Below are 12,502 nucleotides of genomic sequence, written 5' to 3'. Positions count from 1 at the left end.
TGAGAGTGACTGCTGTCGGTCTGAGTTGGACAACGGCATGTTGGTCCAACTAGGCAACCTGGGTAATTACCCTCCAATCAAAAGTGTGTCATGGTAACTACTGTGTGAAGACATTCAATGCAATCACATAGAAAACATTTCTATTTCTTAGTCGCAAGGATGTTGCGGACAAGTTTTAACTTGAGAGACTGATTCATGTAAGATGCATCATATGAAATGTAAACTCCCGTGGGTTTGAAGCTCAGCTCAAAGCAAAGCAGGTCTAAAAAGTGAGGATGTCTTTGCTTCTTGTACAGTTGAAAGTCCTCTGCAATGTTTAAAAGTACAAACAATAAATTCTCTATATATTAAACCACAAATACAAAGCTATTTATGTCATTTATTACCAGTGTCTGACTATTATTAATCTGCTAGGGTCATTTGAGGTATAAGAGGATCGTATGGAGGAATCTACATTTCTTTATATTGTTTATCAAGCAGAAGTCCAGATTATAGTCACGTGAGCCAGGCATGAGGAACGAAAGATAAACAGCACATTAACTTTAATCACAGTTAAAAGTTGTTTAACCCAACAACAGAAAACAAGAAACAAAAGAAAAAAATGGCTGTTTAGTCCTCAAGATAGCATCAGATATATTGGTGATACCAGAAAGACTCCACACATATAGAAGAGACCTTTACAAGGCTGGGCTCGTTTTTTACTTTAACCAAAGATGTCCTGAACCACAGAGTCCACTGCTACTTTTCTGTTCTAGGTGACCAGTTTTTCCTTTATTAATATAATCTGTGCCACCTGTCTGTGCAGCGTACATTTGGCAATAACACAACACGGCAATAACCTGAGTTGAATATTACTGAATGTACCAACCGTCTTGTTTTTGTTTTTTGGTTGTTTTTTTTTTTTTTTTATAACTTATGCAATGTGTGTTTATGTGATAAAAACTGGATGTTATCTAAGGAACAAGAGGAAGATCCATGTCAAGCAGCTGAGCTCAGTCCAATCGGTTTTTCGTGCTTATCAACGCAAAAGAAAAAAACCCCCCACAAGAACATTTCAGACTTACACTGAAGAGCGTAATGTAGTTGCTGATTAGGTCGTGGACCACACTAATTTCCTGTGTGGTTTGTCCTCGAGTCTGGAACAAGCAGGAGGAGAAAACGGAAGCCAGTTTTTCACTTGGCATGCGGTTCAGGTGGGAGCATTGCTGGATCCTGAATAACAGAGAGAAACATGCTTAGAAAATCCCTTAATGTACCCGCAGGTCGACACGAGTGGCTCATATCTTTTGCTGAATCGCTCTCGTGGCCTCTAAAGCCCACTCATACTACTCGCTGTGGCACGAGCACACAGAGAGCTGAATGAAACATCGGGCCTCGCTCCAAATTAAGCATCAAGTCAATTAAGTCTTCTCTAAACAATCTATATCAAAAGGAGCTAAATCTATCCACTGCAGGTTTCCAAGGGAAATCGAGTGAATGATACACGAAGACAGCGGTGTGCTTATATTTAAAAAACAACATAAGAGGTGGAAGAAGGGGTTTTTGTAGCTGCAGCACGGTATCAAAGTTGTGCAAGCTTTTTCTTTGGTTCTGTATCTTCTGTGTTGTTTGTCTCTGCATTTCCACTCCAGGTAAAACAAACAGTAAATCAGTAGTTTCAGTCCACAACGTGCGAGACGGCTGTAATTTATTACTAGAAATCTCCACAGTTCAAATTATCCAGAGGTGAAGAAGTAGAGAATTCAGCGGCGTAACCGACTGAGGGAAAAATATATGATTTTCATAAAAAGAAACAAAAAGCAGCGCACAGCCAGAAATAGCACCGCTCGTTTTGTAGACCTCAGCTATGTGTTTGCTAATTGCCTGAGTCTTTAATAATGAGCCACACAATCTGTCTCAGTTGAAAAATGCCAGCGCTCGCTAGAAACAATATGGAATTGATTCATCGCTTTCAACCGAAGGACACTGTTACTTCACAAAAACAATCTTTTTCTGCTCAGCTTGGTTTGTTTTTCCCCCACAACTTTTCAGTGCATTCACTGTTCAGCAAACAGACTTAATTTGAAAGAATATTTAACAGTATTGGTCAGATGGAGGGGGAAAAAAAACGGGGGTCATTAGGAGAATAGAGGAAACAATGCAGCTAATCAGCAGGCGACAAGCAGCAACCAGAGGGCCGCTCGGGCCTCATGACCTTTGAACCGCTATGCTCGCTTTGTCTGTGATGCAGAGCGGCCTCTGGAGAGCCACACTTGTTTCATCAGCAACAAGGTCAGATAAGAACATTAGGACAACTTACAAATGCATAATATTGCAAAGTAGCTATCAAAGAATGGGTTTTTAATCCCAATTAGTGCCAACAAGTTGCTGCAAAAGTGGTCGAACTAATTAGGCTGGTTTTGAACTTTGCTGCAGTAAGTAAGAGAAAAACTTGTGCATCACGAAGATGCTGGGTCATGCAGATGTGACCCTGGTTCTCCTGTGACTTTACACTGCGTGAAGATGTTTTCGTGTCATATCCATCTGCTAACAACCAAAAGATGCCTAACTGCTACATTGTGCTGCCGGCCACAGGAGACAGAAGTTGATATCAGTGATAAAAAGTGAAACAATGGATGGCAAAACTTAAGTTGTCTGGCACTCAACTTTGCCTGTGAGTGCCGTGGGCATGTTTTGTTACTGATAACTCAAGGATCCAAATGTCATGTTTGTCTAAGTTCGGGACATTCTGCTCGGACTCCCTTGGCCCAGAAAAAAGCATCCTGACTGTTCACTAGTTATGATAAGCATGTTGCAAAACCTCTGCACTCTACATCAATCACAATAATTCAATTCAGTCATAGCGCTGAATGAAGCTTCCCACCCTCAAAACACGGAGTGCTACTCTTTCATGAGCAAATCGCAATGTGTATATAAAAATCATAAAAACCAGCTTTATTTAATCATTTTATTCCTAACAGTTACTATATCTGTGTAAGTTGAAGCTTACATTTGGACTGCACTTTGCAAAATATGTAAAATACATATAATCCAGAAAGCTATGAGTAATGTTTTTATACCAAATCTCAGCACTGACTAGCAACATTAGCTTGCTAACAAATAGGTTGCTTTAGCTTTTAGCTGCTAACTAGCTGTGTGGTGCTAAAATAATGCTCTGAAACAGCTAGATGTGCTACGTTTAAACGGCTAAAGCTATCTTCTTAGCATTCAGCACTGTTTCCCCTTCCACTGAACATAATTTTTTAGAGTATGAAAGTTTGTTTAAACACAAAAATGTAAATAAAATTAGATTATAGCAGAAAAAATATATACCTCCCTGTGAAGTCTAACCACAGGTAGGATAAATGTGGTTAGCTAATGCAGCTAATTAGCTTATGAGCTTAGCTGTTTTCCATGTATAAAAACAGCTACAACAAACTAGAGAGAAATAAAGAATCTGGCAAATGCTAGGATTTTCAACAGGTTTATCTGGTAGGCTGATATCCTTCCACTTATTTATGGTTATTAAAAAATAGTCCCTGGTCTCTCTCTCTGTCTGTGTCTCACCCACTCTGTCTGCACTGTGTAGGTGCAGCAGTTTCCACTGCTCCATCTGTAGCACATAATTAGTGTGGATAGCGAGCGTACATAAATAGAAGATGCATTTTAGAGTACAGGGTTAGTTCTTCAGTGGTTGGAAACCAGCTCTATCATCTTATTTACTGTGTTGTGTTATTTTTATTAATACAATGTTGTTTAAGTCATCTTTGCGCCTCAGGTTTTGAGTTTTTAAAAACCCTTAAAGTTTCCCTCCCAGAATGTAAAAGTTGACCTTTGTAATAAAACAGCTTCACTAACACAAATGCTAAACATGTCATAGCCTGATGCCTGTGATCTCGTGCGTTTTTACCTGTAAAGATGCTGCAGCACGGCTTCAAGGGTTGACCTGTTTATCTTTGGCAAGCTCTCTATGAAAGCGGAGTACTTCTTCACTCTCTGCCTTTCGTTCTTCTCATCTACCAAACCAAGCAGAGAAGAAATATAATAAAATGAATAAACACAAGTACAAAAGCTTATGTTCAAACACATGCCACAAAAGGGTTTTTACAGTATGTTTAAAATGACTCTGCAAATTCACACAGTTTAGCATGGTGGACTTCTGGTGTATTTCTCTCTTTCCTACAACTCTGCAGACTTTATAGTGTTTGACATCCCACATGCCAGAAAGCTCACACACCCAGAGCTGACACCCAGTATGGATAGAGCTCCTTGGTCAGTAGTGCATCTTCTGCCTGAGACAAGAAGCTCTTCAGCGTGTCAGTCACATCCTGAAGTTGGTGCTCCTTCTCCCTCAGCTTCACATTACGGGCATCATGGGTGAACTCCTCCAGGAGGTGAGATACTCGACCAGGATTCCCAGGCCTCTGGTAGACTCCCTCCTGGCACAAACCTGGGCACAGTGTCAGAAGACCGCTGATTAATAAGAAATCGCCAGCTTCCTTCTGCACATGTACTGTCCAAATGACAAATAGCTCTGCCGTGTAGCATCTCCAAGAGAAAATGACAGCATGTAGATTTTCTATATGACAGGATGCATTTATAGAAAAGTAAGCAGCCTTATGGACAGTGTGACTTGTAGGATTTAACAACGTTGCATAAGCACATTTGAATCTAAATTGCAGGCGGAATAAAATTGTCAGTGCAAGGTATATTAACCTTCTGTGCCATTTCACAGTCTCACTCAGAGTTAACTTTTATTCCAATCCCTCATTATACAGCACACTACTTACCCTGACACTGTAAAAGTCCACAGTTACCATACATTATAAGGACTCTGTATGATACAGTTTCTAACTTTGTATGGAGCGTTCCTCTGATTAACAGCAGAGTGCAGTTGTGCTACATTTATTTTCCACACTTCTAAAACTGTTTTTTTAAAAGGGAAGAGATAGGATAATGGCAGCGCATTGCCAGACAACATTAGAAAGCATGAAACTCTCATCGCAACACAGTGCACTGGATGAATCAGCTGCTCAATGGGAAATCATAATAATAGTAATGCAGAACTTTCTTTTTTTCAAATTAAAGAAAAACAACAAACTCTTTGAGCTGAGAGATACAATGTAGCTCACCATACTGAGTGACAAAAGCAATGCAGCTGTCGACTATAATAGGAACACCGTTTTTAGTCAGCTGTTGGTCGCCGAGCGCCTTGCCGTCTGTGCCAGCAGCCAGTTTGATAGCAGAGTGCCACACGGTGAAATCCATCTTGTTGAAGCCATGAATGTAAACTGTTCTATTTATATATATGTGAAAAAAGAGAGACAGAAACACAGTAATTACTGGTGAAGAATGCCATCCTGTGATTTGCCCGTACAACACGGCGCTTTCTATTCGATGACCTTAAGTTCATATATTTAGAAACGCGCTGCTAAGTCATTAAATTAACAACCGACATGATTAAAGGAATCCAAAGAGCTTCTACAGAACACACGTCTATAAACAACCGCTGGTTTCTCAGTAGGTTTGATCAAAAAAAAAGAAAGAAAGAAAGAAAAAAAACATACAAACAAACAGCAATTAAAGACAAAGTTTTATTGCACAACGCTAAAAGCGAGACTAAACTGGTTGGCTTGTGTGAGGGCTGCGATGCTACGTGCCATCTCACACCTTCTCTCTAACTGAGGCGAGGTTTTAATTACCTTGGATGGTTACAGTAGGTAAGGTGCATTTGGACTAACAAGACAAAAGGCTGAGTTGAAGCTAACAGGACCGCATAAAGCATATTGTATTAGCACAGGCTTTTTTCCTCTCCCTCTCCCCCCTTAGAGACATACCTTCCACACTCTACCATCAGCAGGACTTGGATCTTGTCCTCACCCTCAGTATGTGTGGAGACAGCTGGATTGGGGTTAAAAAAGGCAACAAGGTTTAGAAAATGCAGGCATACATTCAAATGAGAAACATCTTTAGAATTATTTGATCTCACTCTCACTCTCTCAAACTTTCACCATGGAACTTGAGAGGTGATGCATTCATTCATCGGCTCTTAAGTATACATTTGCTGTTTAAATCAGTTAAATAACACCCTGCTAAAATATATCTAGACATATCTGACTGGGCTTTTCAAAGGTGTAGGTATACACTGGGAAAATGAGATAAGTGAGAAAACAGTGCAGTGATGGAAAATGCCAAATGCATTGGAGTTAATAGTGTTTCCTTGTTGTAATGGGAAACATGATTTCAGGCTGTGTGCGAGCGTCTGACGGCAGAGTTAAACAAGCGAGGGAAGTGGGGCGTAAACACTGGTTTCATTTGTCATCAAGGTTTACATAAATTTGGTTGAAATGCAACTAAACAAGACTGCACTGTGCACAGTATTTAAGACATCAAATAAAAGACAGAAAGGAAAGGAAAACAGATACAAGGTTACTGGCATTCCTCTTTTGCAGAATCAATCTTTTGAAATCGGAATAAGAGTGTAAGATCCACAGAAACTGGGCTCAGGGACTCGAGCGCTCTGCCATAATCTCTTCTGGGGCTTCAAACAGCTGCTTGGATCATGGCAACAATCACACGCAGCAGAGAAAGTACAAAAAAAGATATGAGCCTCTGCACAAATCTCCTAGCAACAACATCTGGCACTTTCATCACACTCGAGCACTGGTTGTGCTCACATATATAGACAGAAAGATACAAAATCGAAAAAAGAAGCAGGACTTCACCTTAATGAACTGTTGAATTTTGGAGATTGGTCTGTACCTCAGTAGAAACACTTGCTATACAATTACGTGCTTTGTTACAGAAGATTAAAAATTGGGGGGAAATGAGCGTTTTCGCTTCGTTTCTCCTCACAGAGACAAATCCTGTGTAGAAATCTAGTAAGTAACAGTAAAAATAGCAGCGCTGGCCCCAAACAGCCAATCAGATGGTCGAAATTTTGTGTATAGTTGAAATTCAGTTTCTATAGTGTGGTGGCGGGCGTATCTACTCATTACTAAAGTACAGATAGATATAAGAGTGTACTGCAAGATGCTAACCCCATATTTTCCTACTGGTGGTGGTCAGAGGGCCCGGTGGCGCCTGTGTCCGGCAGCCTCGCCTCTGTCAGTGCGCCCCAGGGCAGCTGTGGCTACAATGTAGCTTGCCATCCCCAGTGTGTGAATGCGTGTGTGAATGGGTGAATGACTGAATGTAGTGTAAAGCACTTTGGGGTCCTTAAGGACTAGAAAAGCGCTATACAAATGCAGGCCATTTACCATTTTACCATTTATTTGGTTTCTTCTTGGCTGACTGTATCCATAATATGGATACATCTTTCTAAAAAAGCTATCCTGTACGTGTGCTATAGCTTGTAACAGCAGGGATGTGGCACTCAAAGTGTCCTGCATAGAAATATATAGGAGAATCCATAGTTTACCAACTCATTTAAATATTATTTACTTAAAACCACAGTTACTAAGGCCTAGACACCAGCTGGTGACCACCTAGAAAAATCTGATCACTAAACATAGACATTGCCCAACCAATTGGTGGGTGGTTAGTGGGTGTGGCCATGGAAGATGCTAGCTTATCTGTAAAATAAAGTTTAATGCAAACTGGAAACGGATAATTACACAAGTAAAACGTATTGCTGCTACCAAAACATTTGAAAAAGTGCAATTTCTCAATGGTAAATGGAAAATGAAGTGGTTCTTATATAGCGCTTTTCTACTCTGAGCACTCAAAGCGCTTTACACACCTTGCCTATGAAGGTAAATGTTCTCCGTTTCCTGTTTGCATTGTATTTTTCACTACCAGTTGGCAAGTAATTTGCGAGTGTTTGCAGACTAGCTGAGATCTTCCATGCAAACTATTGGTGACCGCGGCAACCTACTGAGGACCAAAAAAAATCACAAGGTTTTCTGTACAGTGCTGTGCACTTCTGTGTGACCTGTTTCATGCTAGCGACTGCAAGCAATCAGTCGCTAACTGGTCAGGAAATATACATGTTTACCAAGCAACCAGTCTCTAGTAGGGCTGGGTATCGTCACTGATTTCTAGAATCGATTCGATTCACAAGGTCCTGAATCGATTCGATCCACGATTCAATTCAATTCGATTCGATTCGATTTGAATCTGGGAAATTTTGCCTCAGACAGTCAGAAATATTATAATTCAGATCAGTACATTTACATATTTTTGTATCTATAAAAAGGAAGCTGACACTTTCCAGACTTTATCGAAGGTGTGAGCATCACAGCAGATGCCTTTGTGTCAAAGTAGCTGAAGATAAAACACAGAAAAACATGAAGGTGATTTTCCTGGCCTGGGATTTTATAAATATATTCTGCAGTACATCAAAAACGAAAGAAAACCATTAATCAACATATGAACATTATCTATGAAGTTACAGCGGTTTTATTAGAGACACGGCTAAGCGTTTTGCATTTTGTATAATTTTAAGTAAGTAAGTTTCAATTTGTTCAGAAGCCTATTGAACAGCAGAAATTAGGTTTTCATTTCAGAAGTAAGTAAAAGGGAAAAAAACAGTGGCTGACAGTGCTGTAAACAATGGTAGACTTGTGCGTAACAAGCAAGCGAATAATGCAGAAAACAGATTTTGGGGATAGACGGGAAACTGTTCTTGAAGTACACTGAGAAAGAGAGAGAGAGAGAGCTGTGCATGAAGTGTGATTTTATTGTGGTAGAAGCAAAATAGCAAAAGTAAGAGGGGATTCATGACGATGTTTATGTGAAGCTTAGTTTGGATCTTCTTTTGCTGCTGGTTCGGTCAATATTGTTTGGAGAGAAATAAAACTAACCGCTTCAGAATCAGTGCAAAAAGGGCGTAAACACAAAGCGCGGACCCGCCGAAACATCGTAATCAGCGAGCTGTCGGCTTTCAGCCCCAACCGTGTCCGTGCCATCGAGTGAGAAAGACGTCATCTCACTGATTCTGATCCGCGGGTTCGCGCTTTGTGTTTACGTCTTTGTGCAGAAGCCGTGTGCCTGCTCTCATTTACTGTTTTAGCTGTTTGGTGGTTGTCAAAATTTTGTGACGTTTCACCTGAGATTCTGGAATTGTGGGCAAAATACATTTATATAAAAAATTTTAATGAATCGATATCACATTATCCAAGCCAGAATCAATTTTAATCGATAAATCGATTATTAAAACCCACCCCTAGTCTCTAGGCCTGTGTTAAAAGGGCAGCAACCTCCAGCAATGACTCATTTTTCCCTAACTACCGGTTGTTGCCAGATGGTCCCCAACAAGACTCTAGTTCTCTGTGATTGAGGACTGAGGTACATGATTTGAGGCTGACCAATTTATCAGCAGGCTGCTGTTATTGCTATTACTTTCTATTGGCCAGTTTGAAAGTGAAAGTTTTAAAAGTAAAGAGCTTCTGTTATGTGTTGATGTTGTATAGTTTGCCCACCGGAGGGCACTGTGTAACACATGTTTTTGGAACACCACAAACACGGTAAGCAGCAAAATCAGGCAAAGCATACACAAGTATACACAAGTATATAAATAACACAAAAGTTTTATGAAAATCCATAGATACTTTGGAGTATTGGATTTTTAATTAATCAATCATTGTATTTATTTAGGACTCTGGTAGAATAAGCTAAGAGTGATGGACTGGATGGCACACAATGTAAGTTAATGCTGTGTACGCAGAGGAGGAACATCATTTGGAAGATAAATATTTTCAAACTGTGTTTTGTGGGAAAGTTTTTGCATTCCGGTGACCTCTGAAATAAAAGTTATGGCTCTCGCCTCATTGATTTAGGCAGGAGCTCGGTCCTAAAATAACTGTTCGATGGGAATAAGCTGGCTGCTGACTGGAAAGACGTGCTTCTACAAGGACTCTGCTGCTGGTTACTTTAACTCAACTTCAGAGTGTCCTTCACACTTTGTTTCTCCAGGATTAAACAAACAAGATATAATCTATAAATTGGAAAGCTATACAAGTCGAGTTATATTGATTTTCTACCTTTTTCTACCCTTTGCTTTCAGTTGTGCTAAAACTAACCCCACTATTAATCTGGTTCAGTCAGACTCTCGGTACCCTGAGGGGAAAAAACTAAGAATTCCTATGTGTGTAGATTATTCTTTGTGTGAAATATCCATAACTGTCATTACTTTAGAGTGACAAGAAAAAAACTTTTCAATTTCTTCTACTGAATATTTAACAGACTGATCAATAATCTGTACAGACACAATTCAATTTGTTGGCACAAGCGAGATAGACGACTGGTAAAAGCATTACACATCACAGTGTTATTTTGGCTAGCAAATCCTTTGTACTCGTATAGGCCTTTGTATGTTGAGCTAAACAGCAAAAACTATTAATCCCCAAAAGTCTCTCTTAACAAGTAATTTGCTTTTTATTTTTTTTGGCAGATTTTCAAGGGCGCAGTGTTTCATTCTGATCCAAGCAACAAAAGGGGAAAGCAAAGAACTTCAGAGATTGATATTGACTTGAGAGAGGTTTATTAACAGTGTTATCAGGTAAAAGCAAAACACTTGTCATAGCCGTTTGAACAAACACACAGCAATCCTCTTTTATCCATCTTACAGCTCAGTTGGAAATTTTTTATTACTTAATATGTTTGTGTGATAAGGAACTAATTCTGCGGCCTTGTTCTCTCTTTAATTTGCGCTGAGCTTCCTGGAGGAAATTTTCATTAAGTTTTTGTTCACAAAATGTGAGCAATTTTAAATCCACATTTCCATTAGCGCATTTTGATTCCCCTTTTTATTTTTACAAGTATTATGTGATAAGCTCACAATATGACCGTCCCACCTCTGCAGGGCTTCGGGTCTGATTACACACGGTGGTGTCTTAGAAACTGAGCTGTCAGTAAATACAACTGGAAAGAAAGAAAGTGGATTGTTTTTATTTTTTTTCCCTGTACTTGCAACTCCTGCTGGTTGTCTATGGCATGGAAAGATACTGTAAATAAAAGTCTGTTTGTCAGACTATTTATACGTTTTAGAAAAATGACTCATCTCAGTCATACAATAAAAGATGAGCATAGCTATCGTGAATCAGACTGTAGGATAGATAACACTGCATGCTTATTGGCTAATGACTTGCAATTGACAAGTTGGTAGCCACTGATCTTCTTTCTGACTCAAATACTGACCAACACTGTGACAAAGTGAGTGAGAAGACCATTTGTCCATATTCTTAGTTAACATTCTTGTTTTGATTTAACCATATTTCACATGTAATCTGCAATAGGCAAACATCTACTATCCCGGGTTTGTTTATGTTTTGCACTTTTACAGATTATATAATATAACATCTTGTTTTAAATCAATCCCTACAAGTTTGTTAAGTTAACATGTTATTTATTTCAACTGTTAATTTGTATTGTTTAGAACTTACCTTACCTACCTGTCTTCCAGAAACAAAAGGAGGAAATGTAGTTTTACTTCCTGCTTTATAGCTTCTGGGTTCATCTGAGGTCACAGGAAGAGACCAAGTGCAGAAGGGGAAGAACTCTTATAATTTAATAAAGTTGATTTTAGAGGGTTTAAGAAGTAGATTTATTGTTATAATATGTATTGATTACACCACAGAGTTCATGTTGCCAGTAAAGAGGAGTAGTAGAGGTTTTGAATATAATCATGTTCATCTTACCTACCTACTGAATGGAATAGTCCAGAGGAGAAATTGTTTGATTAAGTGGACTATTTAAGCAGAAGAACTCGGGTGTTTCAAGAGAAAGGTTTGGGTCAGTGTAGCTGTGTGCAGTTTGACCTTAATTTCCGTTGATTTAAGTTCAGTTATGTTTATTTGAACTGAGTTAATTATAGAGTTGAGTTTCTTATTTGTTTCTTTGTAAATATTGTTTGGGTCACAAAATGGTGAATAAATCACTTGCTACACTGGACAGCATCAGTCTCCTGCACTTCTTTGACCGCATAAGTCGAGTCCTACCACAAACACTTAAAAATTAACTTTGTTTTATTTAATATAAACTGTAAACGACTCAAATCATCAGGATCGTGTTTACTGAGCTCATTAAGCGAGAGAGTAGAGGGCCCTTTTTCCATATACTTCTATGCAGCCAAAAGGCTTTGCAACTAGAGTTGTCGCCCCCTGCTGACCATTAAAAATAATGCAGGTTTAAGGGACTTCCACAAGCTATATTCATGTTTTTTACTGTCTGGTCTCAATCACTGTTATAGCATACAGATATTCATTTTGAAAACTATGGAAATATTTACAGTAAAGACAATAAAGTGGGGTATTATTTGGGGTGTGGTTACTTTGTGATCGGCAGGTACCTACTGTGTGACTGTGCAATATGTTTGATTTCTGTGTTTGGTTTACCTATCACACGTGATGGCCAGTTTCAAATTTCTTCGGTCGATTTAGAGGTCACTTTTACCGGCTACTAAAAAAAAAAAAGCTTCACAATTTTATTACGCTTGTCACACCGGCAAAAAAGAAGGTTTGCGATATTCCTGCAAGTAGGAAAATCAGTGGTCAACGAGCGATTGCACTCATTCGTGGTAGTT

At 39.2% G+C, this 12,502-nt stretch overlaps 1 protein-coding gene across 5 annotated transcripts in view; it reads right to left on the bottom strand.

Moving 5' to 3' along the window:
- Window positions 1-12,502, bottom strand: part of arap2 (ArfGAP with RhoGAP domain, ankyrin repeat and PH domain 2) — a 171,489-nt gene that overhangs the window by 34,766 nt on the left and 124,221 nt on the right. For all 5 annotated transcript variants that reach the window (XM_085136842.1, XM_085136832.1, XM_085136817.1 and 2 more), the window contains 5 exons: window positions 5,817-5,880; window positions 5,112-5,275; window positions 4,217-4,429; window positions 3,890-3,995; window positions 1,065-1,212 (listed from right to left, as the gene is read on the bottom strand). In XM_085136842.1, coding sequence (XP_084992968.1) covers window positions 1,065-1,212; window positions 3,890-3,995; window positions 4,217-4,429; window positions 5,112-5,275; window positions 5,817-5,880 — 695 coding nt within the window. The remainder of the gene's footprint in view (window positions 1-1,064; window positions 1,213-3,889; window positions 3,996-4,216; window positions 4,430-5,111; window positions 5,276-5,816; window positions 5,881-12,502) is intronic.

This window comes from Neolamprologus multifasciatus, chromosome 3 (genome assembly GCF_963576455.1).
Source record: "Neolamprologus multifasciatus chromosome 3, fNeoMul1.2, whole genome shotgun sequence".
Taxonomy (NCBI): Eukaryota; Metazoa; Chordata; class Actinopteri; order Cichliformes; family Cichlidae; genus Neolamprologus; species Neolamprologus multifasciatus.
Note: the sequence above shows the minus strand (reverse complement) of the source record. Positions and strands in the feature narration are given on the sequence as shown.